This window comes from Alosa alosa, chromosome 11 (genome assembly GCF_017589495.1).
Source record: "Alosa alosa isolate M-15738 ecotype Scorff River chromosome 11, AALO_Geno_1.1, whole genome shotgun sequence".
NCBI classification, from domain to species: Eukaryota; Metazoa; Chordata; class Actinopteri; order Clupeiformes; family Clupeidae; genus Alosa; species Alosa alosa.
This window is the reverse complement of record NC_063199.1, coordinates 8,362,902-8,381,192: the sequence shown is the minus strand read 5'-3', so window position 1 is coordinate 8,381,192 and position 18,291 is coordinate 8,362,902. Positions and strand designations below refer to the sequence as shown.

At 45.1% G+C, this 18,291-nt stretch overlaps 1 protein-coding gene across 2 annotated transcripts in view; it reads right to left on the bottom strand.

The window, feature by feature from the left end:
* Positions 1 to 18,291, bottom strand: part of LOC125304046 (proprotein convertase subtilisin/kexin type 5) — a gene marked incomplete at its 3' end in the record, with an annotated part of 111,762 nt that overhangs the window by 63,518 nt on the left and 29,953 nt on the right. For both annotated transcript variants that reach the window (XM_048258103.1, XM_048258104.1), the window contains 1 exon segment: positions 1,045 to 1,243. In XM_048258103.1, coding sequence (XP_048114060.1) covers positions 1,045 to 1,243 — 199 coding nt within the window.

Below are 18,291 nucleotides of genomic sequence, written 5' to 3'. Positions count from 1 at the left end.
GTCCTTTATTTGTCCAAGGACTGCACACGTGTTTTAGGTATAGTGCAAGCCTCTCTGACTGAAAGTGCACAGAACTTGTGCATTTACATAACAATGAGGAAATAATGTCTGTCAGTTGATGTGAGGCAATTGTGAAGCGCTTTGGACAAAAGCGCTATACAAATGTAGCCTGGAAAATCCAGACCCTGGTAATCTAGAAAGATTAAGGGTCTGGCCACGAACAATGTAATGGCCCAATTTGAGGGGCGGCAACAAGCATGCATTTAAAAATCTCACTGCACGCAATTGGATAACACTAGACCCTGTTTACTCTGAATGATTTCGGACTTTCGGACTCTGAATGATTTCGGACGTAATCGGATAACACTACGACCAATGTGTGCTGTCCTCCAACGTTGCAGTGCTGTCTTCATCAGTTTAGCTGGTTCCCCGGAATGCAAGGGGAAAAAGTTGTGCTCTCGCGAGAACTCTGGATTTCCAGGGTAATACAAATGCACAAACCATTAATCATCTTTTCTCAGAACCTGCCAGTCTTAGTTAGAGACAGAACAAATTGAAAATTGCTGACACGTTTGTCTGGTTAGTCTCAATCGTCTGTCTGTATGTCTATCTGTCCGTCTCAATTGACTGAAAATGACAGTGACAGTCTGTCACTCAATGACTTTAAGTTTGTCTTTTGTACAGTATGACGTGGTGCTATGCTGTTTGTTGGAATGTGTGTTGCTGGTTGCTATGTGTTATGACCGAGAGTACAGCTGAAACTGTAGCATACTCTCTGGAGGCTTTTGAGGGGCATCGTACACACACACACTGGACATAGACACACACAGTCATACAGTTACACACACTTTCACACACACAGTTGAACCAGCATCAAAACAAACACCAAACACACACTCAATCAGGGCAGTTGGACTAGCATTGTATACACACATACACATACAGATTTAATACTTACATACTTACACATACACACACACTCAAACAAACATATGGGACAGTTGGATCAGCAACACACACACACACACACACCCACTCACTCACTCAGGGCAGTTGGACCAGCATCGGCCTTGGTGCAGGAGGAGCTTGAAAGGGCCGCTCTTGCAGCTGACACACTTGTCGCTGGCACCCTCACACGTCTCACAGTTAGGGGAACACTCCTCACATAGCTGTGACATCACATTGGCAAAGGATCCTGGGACACAGTGCTCAACGCACGCACCTTCCTGGTCCAGAATATAGCCTTTAATAAGCCAAAGATAGTAACAGAGGAATGACAGGTCAAATTGTTAGACAGGGTGCAGATAAGTCTATAGCTTACTTTTTGTGTACTGATCAGAGATAGACTAAATTGATTAAATACTTGACTATATACTATTCAAATGAATCATTGAATAATCAGCATTAGTGACATTAAAGTTCAAAGACTCTTTTATTATTATTTTCACTGTTCAAATAATTGCCATAATAATCTATGATATGACATACAAGTGAAAAAACACTCCCCCCAATGTCAACACTTATTTCTTTGCATTGATGTGCAACTATAGAGTTGATGAACTCCGGTGATATGCAAATTCCTTGCTGCAGACATTGCAGAGGACTATTTTCAACACTTTATTTTTTATCAACACCATCAGGCCGTTTTTTAAAAGTAAATGTTCCAATCAATGATCCAGGCAGCACATTTTCTTCTCTCTCCTTCATTTTACAGTCTAATTTTTACTGACTAGAACGGCTCAGGGTCAAAGGTCATACGGAATCGATTAATCTGCACTAATTTTTTTAATCAGATATTTTTTCTCAAATTAATTATTAATTAATCAGCCTGATCAGCGCGTATGTGCTCGGCCGCTTAGGCGCTAATGTTACTGTGTGCTTCTTGTTAGCTTTGTTGTTGTGTGCTAGGCTACTTGCAAAAGGTAAGTTTAGCTGTTTGTGTCTGCTAGGTGCAGTCTTGCACGAGGTGCGGGCTGCTTTGTGTCTTTTCTCCAGTTGTCCACTGGTATGCGTCCGGCGCGTCGCGTTCACAAGACTGGTGGCCGCCTTCTTTGTGTATCTGTTGTGTACCCCGTCGCTGCTGTCCGCAGCTAGCTGGGCCAGTGTGAGCCTGCTAAGCGTGTCCGCACGCTGCTTCAGGCCACCCGTGTAGTGTATTACACCACTGCTGTATCTCTTTACGGGCTGCTGCTTTCAGACCCAGTGCGTTGTACGGCCAAGGTAAGTGCCTTATTGTATTGTATTGTGTTGTATTGCATTGTGTTTTTCTGTGGTAGGCAATGGCGGCACACTATTGCAGAGTCTGTAGGGCCACGATGGCCCCCAATGACGGGCATAGAGAGTGTCCCGCTTGCCTTGGGGCCGCCCACCTTCTGGAGGATGTCGACAGCCCCTGCAGCGCAGCCTGTGACCTTCCTAGGGAGGAACGGCTCCGCCGGGCTGACCAGGCATGTGGCCACGTGCGTGGACGGGACAGGCGGCGCTCACCCGACCGACCATCCCACTCTCATAGGCATGGCCGTAAGCATACGCACAAGCGTAAACGGCAACATGAGTCCCCTTCCAGGCATGATCAGGTGGAGGTCCCTGGACCTGCTAACCCCACGGCTCCAGCTGCCGTGACCGAGGGTAATGGCACGGAGTCGCTTCAGATTCTCTCAGCTCTCCAGGCTCTGGCTAGGAGGATGGACAGGCTGGAGGGTCTCCAGGGCACGTCATCCCCTTCTCTGCCCCCTGGCCAGGAAGGTCTCTCCCCATCCAGGCCTGAGAGCCATGGTGCGGATGTTGATCTGGGTGATGTGGATGCGCTGTCGCTCCATGCCCCTCGTTCTACGATCGATGACGTAAGCGGGGACGGCCTCCTGGATGAGCTACAGTGGGCAGTGCTTCGACTTGGCCAGCTTCACTCGCGGTCCGCGCGTGGGATCACGCGGTATCACGCGACTTTAATTTGTATTTTTCCAGTGAGACGCTGCAACAACCCAAACAACCGGTAGATGGCTCAAGTAAGCAGGGTGTCTCGTAAAAAGAAATGGAGCCTGGAAAACCCTACACAGACTTCACTACAGACTTTAGCAGACTGGTTTAGAAATAATGTAATAGCCAGAAATATGCCTGCCCTGCCCTAATAAAGAAATATTTGGTTAACTGCGAGTGAATCCGTTTGCAGCCGAGAGGCATGGGACAAATTAAACATTCTGGTTTTCTCCGAAGTGCAACGATGATAGACAGACATCATTTGGACAAAATATAGAGTATTAACCTCCGTTGCTCAGCCAAATGCCTTCCTGTTACGCCCTGTTATCACGGAGTTACAGGCGATAAGCGATTTTTGATGGTCACAAGTTTACTTCATTAGGGACTGTTCGTTATTTATTTAAGGGGCTACGGAGGAGTTTTGGGAGCATTAGTCCAAAAAAGACGTGACCCTCCTCGCCGCCAGCAATACATTTTTCTATGACCCTCCAAAGTGATTATGAAAAAAATCACTGTCAACTTTTTTTCGGGTTTATCACCTACTGTATTTTAACGTTTTCACATATTTGGCCATAAGCCGTTTATCATAGGCTATCACGAAACCAAACTACAAAGGCGAACACTTTAACAGGGGGAATTAATTGGGCATGAATCATGCTGAACGCTATTTCGCTACCTTAGAATAATAAGGTTCTATCTGCGTTTTGAGTAGGTACAACCGGGACGATTGAAACGGGACTAATGAAACATTCGGTTTTCTCCGAAAGTGCAACGATGAAAGACAGTCATCATTTGGACAACACATGGAGCATATTAACCTCCGTTGCTCAGCCAAATGCCTTCCTGTTACGTCCTGGTATCACGGAGTTACAAGCGATAAACGATTTTTGATGGTCACAAGTTTACTTCATTAGCGGTTTATTTTTTTGGATTATTAAAGAGTGTTTTCATTTAAAGGTTTGACTTCGTGCTTATTCAGTAGAGCATTTAGTGCTCTCCCCAATCCCAGACGTTCACATTGCATGTTTGTTTGTAATGGATGCAACCGCGAGATAGGCTATGCGTTTGACAATGAGTTGTTAACAGAACCAAGACATATAGCCCAGCAGCAATCTAGGGACTGATCGTTATTTATTGAAGGGGCCACCGGAGGAATTTTGAGTGCTTCAGTTGGAAGTTGCATGACCCTCTCTTGCCTGCTAGAAATTGTTCAATGACCCTCCGACGGAATTGCTAAAAAAGACATGACCCTCCCCTGCCAATTGTCTTCGCCCAGCCACAGCCACACACTTTGTGATAACGTTCTTAAATCAATCTTTCCCGTGAACTTGCATGCTACCAGTCCTTCCTTTTCAAATGTGTTGCGCCTGTTTGCACAATTTCACAAATAATCATATGTGATTAATAGTATGACAAATAATTCCTGTGCACGGGGACCGAAACAATGCATGCCAACTTTTTCCGTGTTTATCCGCATTATTTTAACTTTCCCGCTGTCTTGCCGTTTTAATGTTTTCCGTAGAATATCCCATATTTTAATACTCTCAAAACAGCCCTGCCATCGGGCCTGTCTCTGTGTTGCCCTGTTGCTACCCCTTGCCCTTCCAACTAAAACAGATGTCTTCAAATCATCGTTTTCCTTGCTTGAAGGCTTTAACTTAGAGTGATGTTAAACTATTTAAGTTTAACGTAGCTGATTGTCGCGGAGAGCACTCCATTCATTGGCGCTTGCATGTTCGGCCTTATGTCTACGTCGCACCTGAGGCTACTCAGCTGCAAGAGAAATAATTTCCCCTGTTTGTATGTTCACTGCAGGTTGGCCTACCATAACTTACCAACTCTGCACTATAGACTGGCTATTTATATTTTTCTGTGAAATAAGCAAATGTATTTGTTCAACTTTATGAAGCAGAATTACGATAGGGTACTTGGAACATAATACATTTGACAAAGGACAGATGAATGTTGCTAGTGACAAAATATTAACTTTCAGTGTTTTACGATGTTTTTTGTCATGGGGAAGTGTTTTTCCCCATGCATTTATTCTAGGTTACTGTCAGTGACTGCCGTGGAGAGAAGCATTGGGCATACCGTGCGTGTCATCCACAGCTCTTCAGTTCTGACAAAGCCAAAATTACTCCTTTTGAAACAATGAGTGCAGGAAGCTGGCGTTTGTATGGTTATATTGTTTTGGGGGGGGTCCTAAGCAGCTTTCAGCCAAAAGGCTACTTTGAGAACATTTCAATTCACCCGACACTAATATTCAAAATGTTGAAAACTATTTCGCATAGCCTATAAAGCAGTTTAATTAAATGGAATGTTAGTTGTAAACAAACGAGCTACTTGGTGAGGCTTGGCCTCACAGATGCGCTTCGTGCCTTAGATGGCAGGAAAAATCTTCACGATAGGCCTATTAACTAACCACCCGATTCACGTTGGCTGGGGGGAAGGGGGGCCATCAGACAATTGTGCCCAGTTAATCTGGCCCTTCCCCCAAAAAAATCACACCTTCCCACCTCTGACAGCTTAAAAGAAGTCAAGAGCACTCCTTACTCACAGACCTATTCACAAACCTGGGTTTTGAAATCCTATGCAGCTACAGGAGCTTCCAATCGAGGGAAGCAATTTTGCATTGTAGGCATAACTAACATGCAATAACGCCGCCAACAACAACCAAAACTAGGCTAATCATTGTCAACATGTAAATTAAATGTAACATTAGTGTGAATCAAATTAAAATGTTCTCTTTTGCAAACGTAGGCATAGTAACAGAATAATTTAATAATGTTACAAAGATACTACATCAATCCCATTATGTTTCATTGGGCTACTAGGCTATTTGTTTTGCCTTGATTCATTTAGGCTAGGCCTTTTTATTCAGGGGCGTATTCACAAAGAATTTTAAGGCTAAAAGTAGCTCCTAACTGGCTTAATTTAGGAGCAACTCCTAAAAATAATGGGCGTGTCACTCCTAACTTTAGGACTCCTAATTTTTCACAAAAAGTAATTCACGAAGCATTTTAGACCTAATAGTAGCACCTAAGTCTGGGACAACTTAAGTCGAGAGGACTCTAACTCACTAAGACCTATTCATAAACAGCTTTTTGTGGCATTTTTACGTTTGCGATGTTTTGAAATAGCCTATGTAACAGGAGCTTCAATGCAAGGGAACAATTTTGCATTCATAAAGGGATGCAATGCGCCACCAACAACAACCAAAACTACTCGTTGTTAACATGTAAATGAAATGTAACGTTTCATTGTGAATCAAATTAAAATGTTCTCCTCTTTGCAAGCGTAGCCTAGGGATATGGTGACAGATTCATTTAATAATGTTGCAAAGGTAGGCTACTGCATCAATCCATAGGCCTATGTTTCAGTAGGCTACTAAGCTATTTGTTTGGCCTTACTCTTTATTCATTTAGGCTAGGCCTTTTTTATTCAGTTATTAATCATCTTCCGTCCTACGCATTCTCCGACCTGTCACCTGTCAGTCATCACCGGAAGAGAGGTGTTTGGAATTCAGCGTTACAATCGTCAGCCAATCAAGGTGGTCACTTCAGTCAAGCTCGTGCATGAGTAATGGCGTCATCCATAGCCACGAAGACTCACTCCTAGTTTAGGAGTTGTCTGAAAGGCTTTGTGAATAACCTTTAAGAGAAAACTCCAATCTAAAATCTTTAAGTGCGATTTAGGAGTAGCCTACTCCTAGTAGTAAGATAAAAGCCTTTGTGAATAGCCTACGGCCCCAGTTATTCATCATCTTCCGTCCTTGTGTAGCGCACGCATTCTGAGACCGGTCACTCATCATCGTAAGGGAGGTGTTTGGAATCATGCCCACGTTACAATCATCAGCCAATCAGCCAATCAAGGTGGTCACGCTTGCCCATTTACCCAAATTAATGGTCGAATATTACTGATGATCATTGTTATTTAAGAACATGCAGTGTGCATAGGGTACCAAAACATCTTGCTTGCTAAAAAAAGCATCATAAGCACATTCTGGCGGGTCTGTTATTTACTGTAGGCTCAAAACCACATGCCTTTATTTTGGGCAAGCCTGCATTCATTCATTCATTCAACCTTTATTTATTCTCGAGGGTCATTGAGGGAAGCCCTCATTTTCAATGAAGTCGAAATTACAGAAGCCGAAGCAAAGCTCCACAAACAAGACAACATTCGAGGCCTTCTGTTGAAGAATTTTATATAAAGCCTGCGCTGACAGTAATCCTCCTGCCCTGATAGGCCTACCACAGCTGTGGATAGTGTGGAATGTTCAAGTAATAACACAATCCAATGTGTGTCTCAATTGTCCCCCCGCTGACCACCTCACACATTTCTCTAGATTTTTTGCAACGAACTTACATGACACAATGCCATAAAATATGCCAGTTTTAGGACACAGAATAATGTTTGTAATGATACCAGGTAGGCCAGGTATTGTCAGGTGCATGGTGAAGTGAAATTCTTACTTTGGAAAACAAACATTTGCCGATATCATCGCCCGATCGTCAGAATATTGCAACAGATTCTGTGTTCTGGACTGTAGGTAACTTGTTAAGCCAGTGGTTCTCAAACTTTTATTTCATTCCCCACTTTGATCAAGGGGCATGACTGATGATAGTGGAGATAGCGTGTTATCGAGGCTTTTGCAAGTCAGCATCTTCGGCGGTAGTCTATTAAAATATAAGTTTTCGATGTCCCAAGCGGAGAGCCATACTTTATTGTTTTTAACGATCTCTATGCTACTCACAAAAATGTAGGCATGGGGACATGATGAAGTAGGTTATCCAACTGTGGGTGTGTGTTAAATTATTGTGATTACGAGGCCAGTGGTTTTCAAACATTATCGTGGCTCGGACATCTAACTAACTGCAACAGGCTCATATCGTCCTCGCATTAGCAAAAAAGAGGACTAGCGTTTTTTGTCAAATTGCAAATAGCTATTCGTTTTAACTTTTTTTATGATAGTAGCCTATACAAAAGCACTTCATACTATCTTAATCTTGGAATATGGGGAGGGAAGTGGTGGCGTCTGCAGTCAGCCAAATATGAATGTAATTCTGCGGCATAAAGCAGATGTAATTGTTTATTGTACAGAAAAATAAAAATGACATGTCAAGCAGTCAATTGACTACATTGCAGTCAAGAAGTAGGGCAAATTAATTTCTGAAACCAAAGCGTGGGTCATAGTTGTCTAAGCCTCTATTAAGTAGCCTGTTAAAAACCTAAGCCAGATAGTATTAAATCGGCAACAACATTGTTTTCTGCAGAAGCCTACCCAAGGCTACAGATTAATTCTGAACAGTTATTTCTCTACTGGCTCAATTATCCACACCACTGTTTTGATTTTGCGTAGTTAGATTAACCCCAACACTGACAATAATGTAGACAGCAAATTTCGATTTCGATTTTTCCGTGTAGTCAAGCCTTAAGCCATACCCAAGTAGCCTAAATCGAGGTAATGTTTAATTATGCATGATTTATTTTGTTATTGGTCGTAGGCTGGGATTACTCTCGGCAACAATTATGTAAGGGGCGGCAGGCAGAGCGATGTACAGTGGCAGGCGGCGCACAGTGGCTGAAAGTGGTACTAAAGCTTCACGCAGCTTCACGCCCGCGTAATCTTGCGAATGAAGTGGTCATTTGAAAGCGTGCCCACTGTACATTCAGACATGGTGCAGCCAACTGATGAATCCGCGGTGCCAGGGGAGGTCCCGTCGGCTCCTTGATGTCCGCGGATGTTGAGTGCCTCCAAGATCCTGGGTCTTCAGGCCCCTATGCCAGACATGGCTTCCCTTGGGGCGTCTGGGAAGGTGTCTCGCACAGCAGCCCACCACCCTGTATACCCGTGGCAGTGGATTACACAAAGGTGCTGCAGGCGGCATGGGGTAAGTCGCTACTGGCCCCCCCAATCCAGGTTGCCGTCAGCTGGCAAAGGCTGCCTATCCGGCCGACTCAGGGCTAGGGGGATATGCCACCGGGTCGAGCAGTCCATGCGCCTGGACTTCCTGGGGCCTGCCAATGCATCTCCCAATCCACGCTGCCCAGCGTAGGAGTGTGCCAAGGCGGACCGTCTCATCAGTCACTGCTTTGGCCGATCAGCACGGGCAGCCAGTATGGGCGGACGCCCTGGCCATCACTCTGGCGGCTCTGCGAAAAGCGATGAGCCGGAGGACCATGATGCAAGGGCCCTGGTGGATGCCGACTGTCAGCCCACTCCCAGCTGGCGTGATGTGGGGAGTGCTATGGAGTCTGCGGTGCTGTGCCGTAGACAGGTGTGGCTTGCCCAAACCTCTCTTCCTGATGCCATCAGGACAGACCTGTTAGGTCTCCCCGTGGTGCCTGGGCATGTGTTCCATCCAGACTCCCAGGGGGTGCTGGACAGAGTGGAACAGGCTGGCGCTTCTAGAGAAACTGGTCAGTGTGTGTGCCACAGGCTGGCTCCGGTTCCCCACAGGGCAGCATCAGGTAAGTGGCAGCCCGCCCAACACCACAGGTAAGTATCAACTATGCTGCCCTTACGGGACTGGGCTTTGTGCACCAGACCAGAGCTCAGCCCCCAACTCCCTGGCCCAGAGGACAGCAAAAAGACCTCGGCGGGCGCAGGCAGTGCAGGTGCAGGCGGTGGCGGTCCTGCCCTAGGGATCGGGGCTGCCCGTCAATTGCCCTTCCCAGCTGTCCAGGACCTCCTGGGAAGGGATTGTGCCAGACTCTTGGGTTGTGGCTACGGTGACTCACGGGGGGGGACTCAGGGGTGGCCCCCTACGTTTTCAGGGGTCAAGATGGCGTCTGTGAAAGACCCCTTTTAAATTCCGTGCTTGTCAAGGAGGTCCAGGAGTTGCTTCTGAAAGGGGCCATCTCAGAAGTACAGCTGCCGCCACGGCACACTGGGTTTTTATTCCAAATATTTTATTGTGCCCAAAAAGGCGGAGGTTACCGGGCGGTCCTCGACCTCAGGCCCTTGAACCAGTACCTCAAGGTGCTGCCATTCAAAATGGTCCACGTTGGAATAGTGATTCGTTCCATCCAGGAAGGGAGTGGTTTACGTCTCTGGATCTAAAAAGACGCGTACTTCCACGTGCCTATCTGCCCAGCACACAGGTCCTTCCTCCGCTTAGCCTTCCAAGGCAGGGTGTTCCAGTTTCAGGTCCTCCCATTTGGCCTTTCACTGGCCCCAAATTTTTACTTGCGTGGTGGTGGCAGCGTGCAAGCCCCCTGCAGGTCCAGGGCCTAAAGATCCTACCGTACCTGGGCGACTGGCTAATTTGTGCCCCATCTCAGGTGCGGGTGGTGCCGCGACACCAACAGGGTTCTGACCCATATCCAGGCCCTGGGTTTCACGGTCAACTGGAAAAAGAGCAACTTGCAGCCCGCCAGCAGGCGGATTTCCTTGGTGTCCTCCTCGGCTCGGTCAGCATGGCCCAGCGTCTCTCCTCCACGGAGGGCAGACAGCTTGACCCGAGGCTCTGACAGGCTTTCGGCTGGGCAGACTGGTCACCGCCCACAAAGTCCAGAGGCTGTTGGGCTTAATGGCGCTGGCAGCTGCAGTACTGCCATTGGGCCTGCTGAAGGCGCCCCCCTGCAGTGTTGGTTCAATGCCTTTCAGCTCCACCCGAGAGGCGACAGGCATGTGAAGTTGCGGGTGTCTCCTGCTTGCATCCGAGCCCCTCGTCCTTGGGCCGGACAGGAGGTTCTTACTCCAGGGTGTTCCACTGGGGGCCTTCCTCACAAGAGGCAAGTCATCTCGACAGACGCTTCTCTGACAGGCTGGGGAGCTGTCTGGGAAGGGCTGTCAGCGAGGGGCGTGTGGCCTCCCTCCTGGACGTCAGAGCACATCAACGTCCTCGAGCTGAAGGCCATCCATCTCGCCCTGCAGAGGTTCCTGCCAGGGTTACTTGAAAGCCAACATATTCTGGTGAGGTCAGACAGCACCTCGGCGGTGTATCATGTCAATCACCAAGGCGGCACGAGGTCCTGGCGGTGCCTCCAGGTGGCGGAGGAGTTGCTGTCATGGGCATGGCCGCGTCTGGCTTCAGTGAGGGCAGTACACGTTCCAAGTGTGGAGAACAGGGCGGCCGACATTCTCTCCAGGACCGGGCCACTCCCGGGGGAATGGAGATTGAACCCAGAGGTGGTCAGCCAGGTCTGGGCTCAGTATGGGACTGCACAAGTGGACCTGTTTGCGTCGGCAGAAACGACTCACTGCCCAGGGTGGTACTCTCTCGTGGGACAGGGAGGCAGTTTGGGCCTGGATGCTCTGTCACAAGACTGGCCGACAGGCTTGTTGTACGCTTTTCCTCCATCCCCTCTTGTACCTCAGGTCCTGCGGAGGATCAGGGAGGGCCAACACACAGTTCTGCTGGTTGCTCCACGGTGGCCGGCGAGGCCTTGGTTTCCAGACCTTCTCCGGCTCCTGCGGGTCAGCCATGGCAGTTACCCCTGCCGGGCGGATCTTCTGTCACAAGCAGGCGGGCAGATCTGGCATCGAACCCAGGTGCCCTGGGCGCCTGTGGGTTTGGCCCCTGCAGAGTCAGTCATTGAACAGCTAGCTGAGTCTGTGCAGGAGACTCTGAACAACGCCAGGGCTCCTTCTACTAGAGCTTGCTATGCACTCAGGTGGAGGATCTTTTCGGATTGGTGTGCCAGCTTGGGTCTTGAGCCAGCGGTTTGCCCTGTGCCACAAGTTTTGCGCTTCTTGCAGTCCTATTTGGATCAAGGCAAGGCGGTCAGTACTGTGAAGGTTTATGCCTCGGCCATTTCAGCCTTTCACCAGGGTGCGGATAACAGGCCCTTGGGTAGGCATCCACTGATTGGTCAGTTTTTAAAGGGGCCGCCCGGTTGCGTCCAGTTAAGCACTTTATGGGCACCAAACTGGGATTTGCCCACCGTTTTAATGTCTCTTACTGAAGGCCCATTATGAGCCCATTTTAGATGCAGATCTGTGATCTTTGTCTCTGAAAACTAGCTTTCTCCTGGCTCTTTGTTCGCCAGGCGCGCCGGGGAGCTGTCGCCCTCTCCGTCAGCTTAAGACTGCCTGAGGTGGCAGGCAGGGGGCACTGGCGTGTCACTTTGGCCTAATCCAGCCTTCCTGCCTAAGGTTCTAAGTCAGCAGTCTATCAACCAGGTTCTGGAGCTGACCCAATTCCAGCCGTCTGCTGCCTCACAGGCAGAGCGACAAGTTGCTCACTCTGTGCCCAGTCAGGGCTTTGAGAGCTTATCTGGCCCGTCACGCAGTCGTTGAGGAGGGAACACACTCAACTTTTTTTGTCTGTTATGGGGGGCGTGAAGCAGGGACTACCGCTTTCCAAACAGCGGCTGTCGATTGGCTGGTTGAGGTTATTTCCCATGCCTACCAGACTCTGGGAATGCGGTCCCGCCGGGTACAAGGGCTCCTCCACCAGGAGTATGGCTACGTCTTGGGCTGCCCTTAGGGGGTACCAGCAAGCGATATCTGTGCAGCGGCTTCATGGGCGCGCCTTGCACTTTTACCAGGTTTTATAGGGTGGGCGTCCTTTCGCCCAGCTCCGGTTGGCGGCGCTGCCCTCATGTCCGTGACCGGCGAGGTTTTAATGGTTAGCTTAGAGCTCCTCGTGACTTTTTTGGTATGTGTCATCCCTTTTTAGACCGTAGTGACGGTCAGAGTGAGGTCGAAACAGATCGTAAGTTACGATGTAACTATGGATCTGTGAGACCGAGGGATGACATATCACTATCCTTGTCTTCGGACCATCCTGAGCTCAAGGTAGGAGACTGAACCGGGAGCAATCTCCGCTATTTACAAGCTCGAGTCGTTCTGCTTCCGGAGGTCATGGGCATGACTTTGTTTGACATATGGTCTCGTGATAGGCAGAACGAAGGTGATCATTCCTTTTTTAGACCGTAGTGACGGTCATCCCTCGGTCTCACAGATCCATAGTTACATGCATAACTTACGATTTCTATAACTGTCAGTTTCCCAGCATGTGAAGGTCAATAATGTTTTATCTGATGTTCTTATCTCTTCCACTGGTTCACCATAGGGCTGCATCCTCTCACCTCTTTTATTTGTTTTATATATAAATATGTGCTAAAGCCAACATCCAAGACGACATGTTATCAAGTTTGCTGACGACTCTGTCATTGTGTCTCTTTTTCAATTCAGATGATCATGGCCACGGCCCTGTGGTGTCAGATTTTATCAACTAGTGTAATTACAGTGCATGAAAATGCACTGTACTGTCTTCTAACACGTTTAATGCAGCTTCAACCGTTTAACGTAGAAACTTCATTCAAACTATGTTACGTAGGTCTTACTTAGGACAAGAGTGCTATGTATTTTTCAGCTTTGTAACTTTTATACTTTTTAAACTATTAATTAAAAACTGTTCAGAATTTCCCCATAGACTTAACATGGGCTGATGACATCACAATAGAGCCGTTAAGCAATTAGAATCCTATGGCAGGTGTTCAGGCCACCTGGATCAACTGCCAGTCTCAGGCTTTAAGCATACAAACTGGCTCTATTAAGACTACACATCCTGTTCAACTGCTTCCTCACCCAAAAACTGTTTCAAAATAAAAGTCCTCACTACAATATTTCACTGTTAAACAATTTAACCCTTTAAACTACTGAACTTTTTAACTGTTCAGTAGTTCAGCTATGACTCCTACCCACTGTAGCTAGTTGGCATGGTTAGCATACAATAGTTAGCATGTTAGCATTGCTAACATTGTTAGCATTTTTAACAAAACTGCTGAAAATGATTAGCTAAGTTAGCTAAGTCATATGGTTAGCATAGTTAGCATGCTAGTTAACATAGTTAACATTTTAACATTGTTAGCATGTTAATTAGCATAGTTAGCTTAGCTACTAAAAATGATTAGCTAGGTTAACTAAGTCACATGGTTAGCATAGTTAGCATTGCTAACATGTTAGTTAGCATATCTACTAAAACTGAAAACATTAGCTAAGTTAACTAAGTTAAGTAACTTGGTTAACATTATTATCTTTGTTAACATAGTTAGCATAACTGCTAGCAAACATTGGGGCCATTCCAACTGTTAGTTATCGTCAACTATCTACCTTATTAAATTATCACCCTTTTTAACTGTTTAGTCATTCCAACTATATTAAACCTTATCTACCAAGCAAATAATTTAACCATATATATTTATACATTATATTTTTGCATTTTCATGCACTGTATTTCCTTCAGGAAATGCTTTTCTAGTTCATGGTGTAATTCATCCTTTTTAGATATCAATGTTAGTAAGACCAAGGAGATGATTGATTGATTTTAGGAAAAAACAGGATACCATCTCCCCTGATGTCATTAATGGTCAGGCTGTGGAAACTGTTCAGAAATATAAATATCTTAGGACTGTGATTGACAACAAACTAACATTTGAGCATCAGGTTGACAATGTGTGTAAGAAAGCTCACCAAGGCATGTACTTTTACCGTAAACTCAGACATTTGAATGTGGACAGCACTTTTATGAAGATGTTTTACTGTTGTTTGATTGAATCTGTTCTTACTTTTTCTTTTATTTGCTGGTATATGGGTCTTTAACTCTGAAGAACAAAAAATCCATCTATAGTAGAGTTAACGAATGTAGTAAGATTGCTGGGGCTACCTTAGTTAACATTCCTTCCCTGCATAAGAACAGAGCACTCAAAAAAACCTGTGTCCAACAGATGTAAGACAAATAGATACAAGAATTCTTTTATACCCAGTCACCAGGTTTTTAAACACTCTCATTTGAGTGTTTTTACAAGTACCTTCCCTCAAGGTGGCCGTGACAGGAAGACAGCAAAGGTAGGGTAAAAACACAACCTTCATAAAATAACATTTTTATAACCTCTCGAAACACTTACAACGTTTACAATACTTTGATTTATCTGTAGAACACCTCACCACACTACTATAAAAGTGTCATTCTATTTTGAACATTGTCAGTGGTGTAAAATAGTTTGTTTTTGACGTGAGTTTATGCCCGGTTCGCTTTCACTGTAAGACAATTTGGAGTTAATGCAAATTACATTCTTGCTGAAAAAACTCCTCCAATTAACATAATTATGCGCTCAAACAAATGTTTAACCTGTTAGCTTCTGAAAATAGACCCTAGGTTGTTTTTGGTCTGGAAAGTTCCTTTTAAAATAATGGTTAACTAGATGTACCGCATAGCGGTACAAAATATGACCGCCGCTCAGTCCTGTACATCCGTTCCGCGAAAATAAATCACACTTCAATTTGTCTCCATATTTTACTCCATCCCCCATTCTTGAAACTTTTGTGTATGCTTGTTTGGCATGCCTGAGTGTGTGTGTGCGGCTGCACAAAAAGTAGCCTACTGGTGCTGAAAAGGTGAATAGATTGTAGAATAGCCAAAGAAGATGTAGCATTGTTATAAAACCTTTAAAATCTCTAAACAATCACAAGTAGGGCAGTTCATCACAGTTCATCCATTGCAACTGGATTGATGAAAGGTCACTTACACCTGTAGGCTACATTGTATTTGGGAAAAGCAAAAGGTATCAGCATAATGTTATTTATTTATTTATTTATTTTTTTATGTATTTTTAAACAAAAACATCTCTGTCAGTTCCATGCCGTTTTCAACAGCTATCAAAAACAAAGGTCATTTTTGGATGGATGGATTTTTTGTGAATGTTTCTTCTTCTACATAAGATTTTAGTCATCTTTAGTTCATGTAATACTTTATTGTCAATGCACAAATTAAGTAACAGTAGTCTGAAACGTTATTGTTAATGCACAAATTAAGTAACAGTAGCCTAGTCTGAAACGAAATGCTGTTTTACATCTAACCAGTGGTGCAAATAATTGACATGTCCAAATGGGCCTTGATGAAATGCGTCGCTAGACTGTTCATACACATTTTAACGGGCCAAAGTTGAAGAGCTTTTGTCCGTTATTGTTAGTGCAAATATAGGCTGATTCATGTTCCCTTGCATTGTTTAACTGAGGTCCATGGCTAGTCTGGCTTTCATCAGACCAAGCTCAATCTTTTAAGAAATCAAAAAATAAATAGCGGGCAGATCAGGCTGGGTTCACCCAGCCTAGTCCATAGGCACCCGATATTGTTTAATTTTCCGATTGAGATATACACGCTCTGGCTATTCTAAATGCAAAAATGCATCAGGGAGTTATGACAAAACGTTAACTAACAAACTAGATCCTAATAGAAAGCTGTTAGCTTCCCTAAGCTACAGGTAGGATTATAAGGTAGGCCTATTTACAACATAAATTGTCAATAGGCTATGCTGGCGACACAAATAAAATCTCCTTTGGAAACCAATGGCTTCGCTTTACAGTATCAAGCCGGACTTAAACTGTCATATCGTGGCAAAAAGTTGTAATAACATTCACGCAGCTCCATGAGTCAAGGAAAGCGCGAATGAAGTAGCCACTTCTAAATGGGACCCACTACACAGTAGCATAAGGTGTTTTGCAGCCATAATGAAATGAAGGTGTCATTGTTTGGATACTTCACACACACGTGCTTTTTAATTTCACAGACATTAACATAGACGGTAACATTACCTAGGTCCTTATTGATATTACAAGATTACCGTACCTGCAGTAAAAACCAAGCATGTCCGATAAACATCCTCAGATTTATTTCGGCTTCAAGAAGAAATGGGAATTACACTTCATGTGAACATCGTCCTATCCTTATTAGATGTTCGCTGCGTAAATTACAGTCCTTGTATGAAGCGTCCATTGTTTTTCCAACCCACTTTTAACTTCCAACAAAATTACGCCTCACTGCAACGATCGCGCCATCTAGTGGACAAACGACTACTTCGCCAATACTGAAAATGCAGCCATGATGATGATGATGAATATTTATTTTGGCTTTCTTTTAATCCTACTGAATTTGTAATTATGTATCGGCCGTTCTAATACCGATAGTATGTGGGTGCCTGTGTGTGTGCATGTGTATATGTGTGCACCACCATTTACAGGCCAATGAGTGTACAGTCACTAAATGTACACATAACCTAATTTTTAGACCCCCAATGGATGAAATTTACTTAAACTTGGCATACCCCCCGAGAATGCCAGGTCAATCATACACATAACATTTGGTGCAGTTCTGAACATCTTAACTGAAGATAGGGCGATTAAAGCAGAATAATATTGCATTTTCATTTTTACCGGGGTGGGGTGCAAATCACAAATGAGTGATTATGAGCCAGGTTGATGTGGGCCCTTGAGACCAACATACCATAAAAGATTCTTCATCCTCAGTGCCACGGTTCAGGTAGTTATTTAGGAAATACTGTTTTTTTTTGCGGTTCAGGGGGCCCAGCACGGGGATTGGTGGTGGTCCCCGGGACTAAAAATGAAATTTTTCCGTAAAGTCTAGTGGGGCTACATACCCACCAAATTTCATGTACCCGGTGGTTCGGTGTCCCGGTATCAATGACCAAAAATTCAGGGAGTAGATGACGGGAAAAATTCTTGAATTGTGTGCATGTGTGCGTGTACAAATTTATGTTTATGTGTGTGGGTGTGTGTGTGTATGTGCGTGCTTGTGTGTTTGCCTGCGTATGTGTGTTTGTGCATGTGCATGCATGCGTACATATGTCTACTGTGTGAGTATGTGTCATACGTATGATTACTGTAAATGTATGTGTGTGCGTGTGTGTGTATCTGTTTATGCACATGTGTGCACATGGAATGGGTTAACATGACCCCTGGAGGCAAACATACGGAAAAAATTGGTCATCCTAGGCCCTACAGTTCTCAAGATATTCACATAGAACTGTGTCTGCCCTACCCTCCTTTCGGGGGGTCCAGTCCACCGGAGGGGGGCTACAGATCAAAACGAAGAATGACGGTTCCATGCTATCCATGTGGGGTACATGCCCACCAAGTTTTGTGTACCCGGTCTTTCAGTGTCCCGGAATCCTTGTTGGTGTACGTCACTAAATGTACACATAAATTATTTTATTGTAAGGCCCCCCATGAACGAAAGTACATTTGTACAAAGTACAAGGATGTTTATGCTTGGTTTTTACTGCAGGTACGTTAATCTTGTAATATCAATAAGGACCTAGGTAATGTTACCGTTAGCGTTGGTTGAGTGATGGAGGCATTTGATTGATTGCATTTGTAGAAAACTATAAATGCGGTTATACCAAACAAATTGATAGCAGCACTGTTTGTATCTTTCGACTGTCATTTATTATTGCGTGCTACAAAATCATTCTGTGCAATGGAAGATTTACCAACGTTACACCGGTCTGATACAGTTTTGCCTATACATGCGTGAGACTGAGGCGCCTGTTTATTTTGTTTTAAGT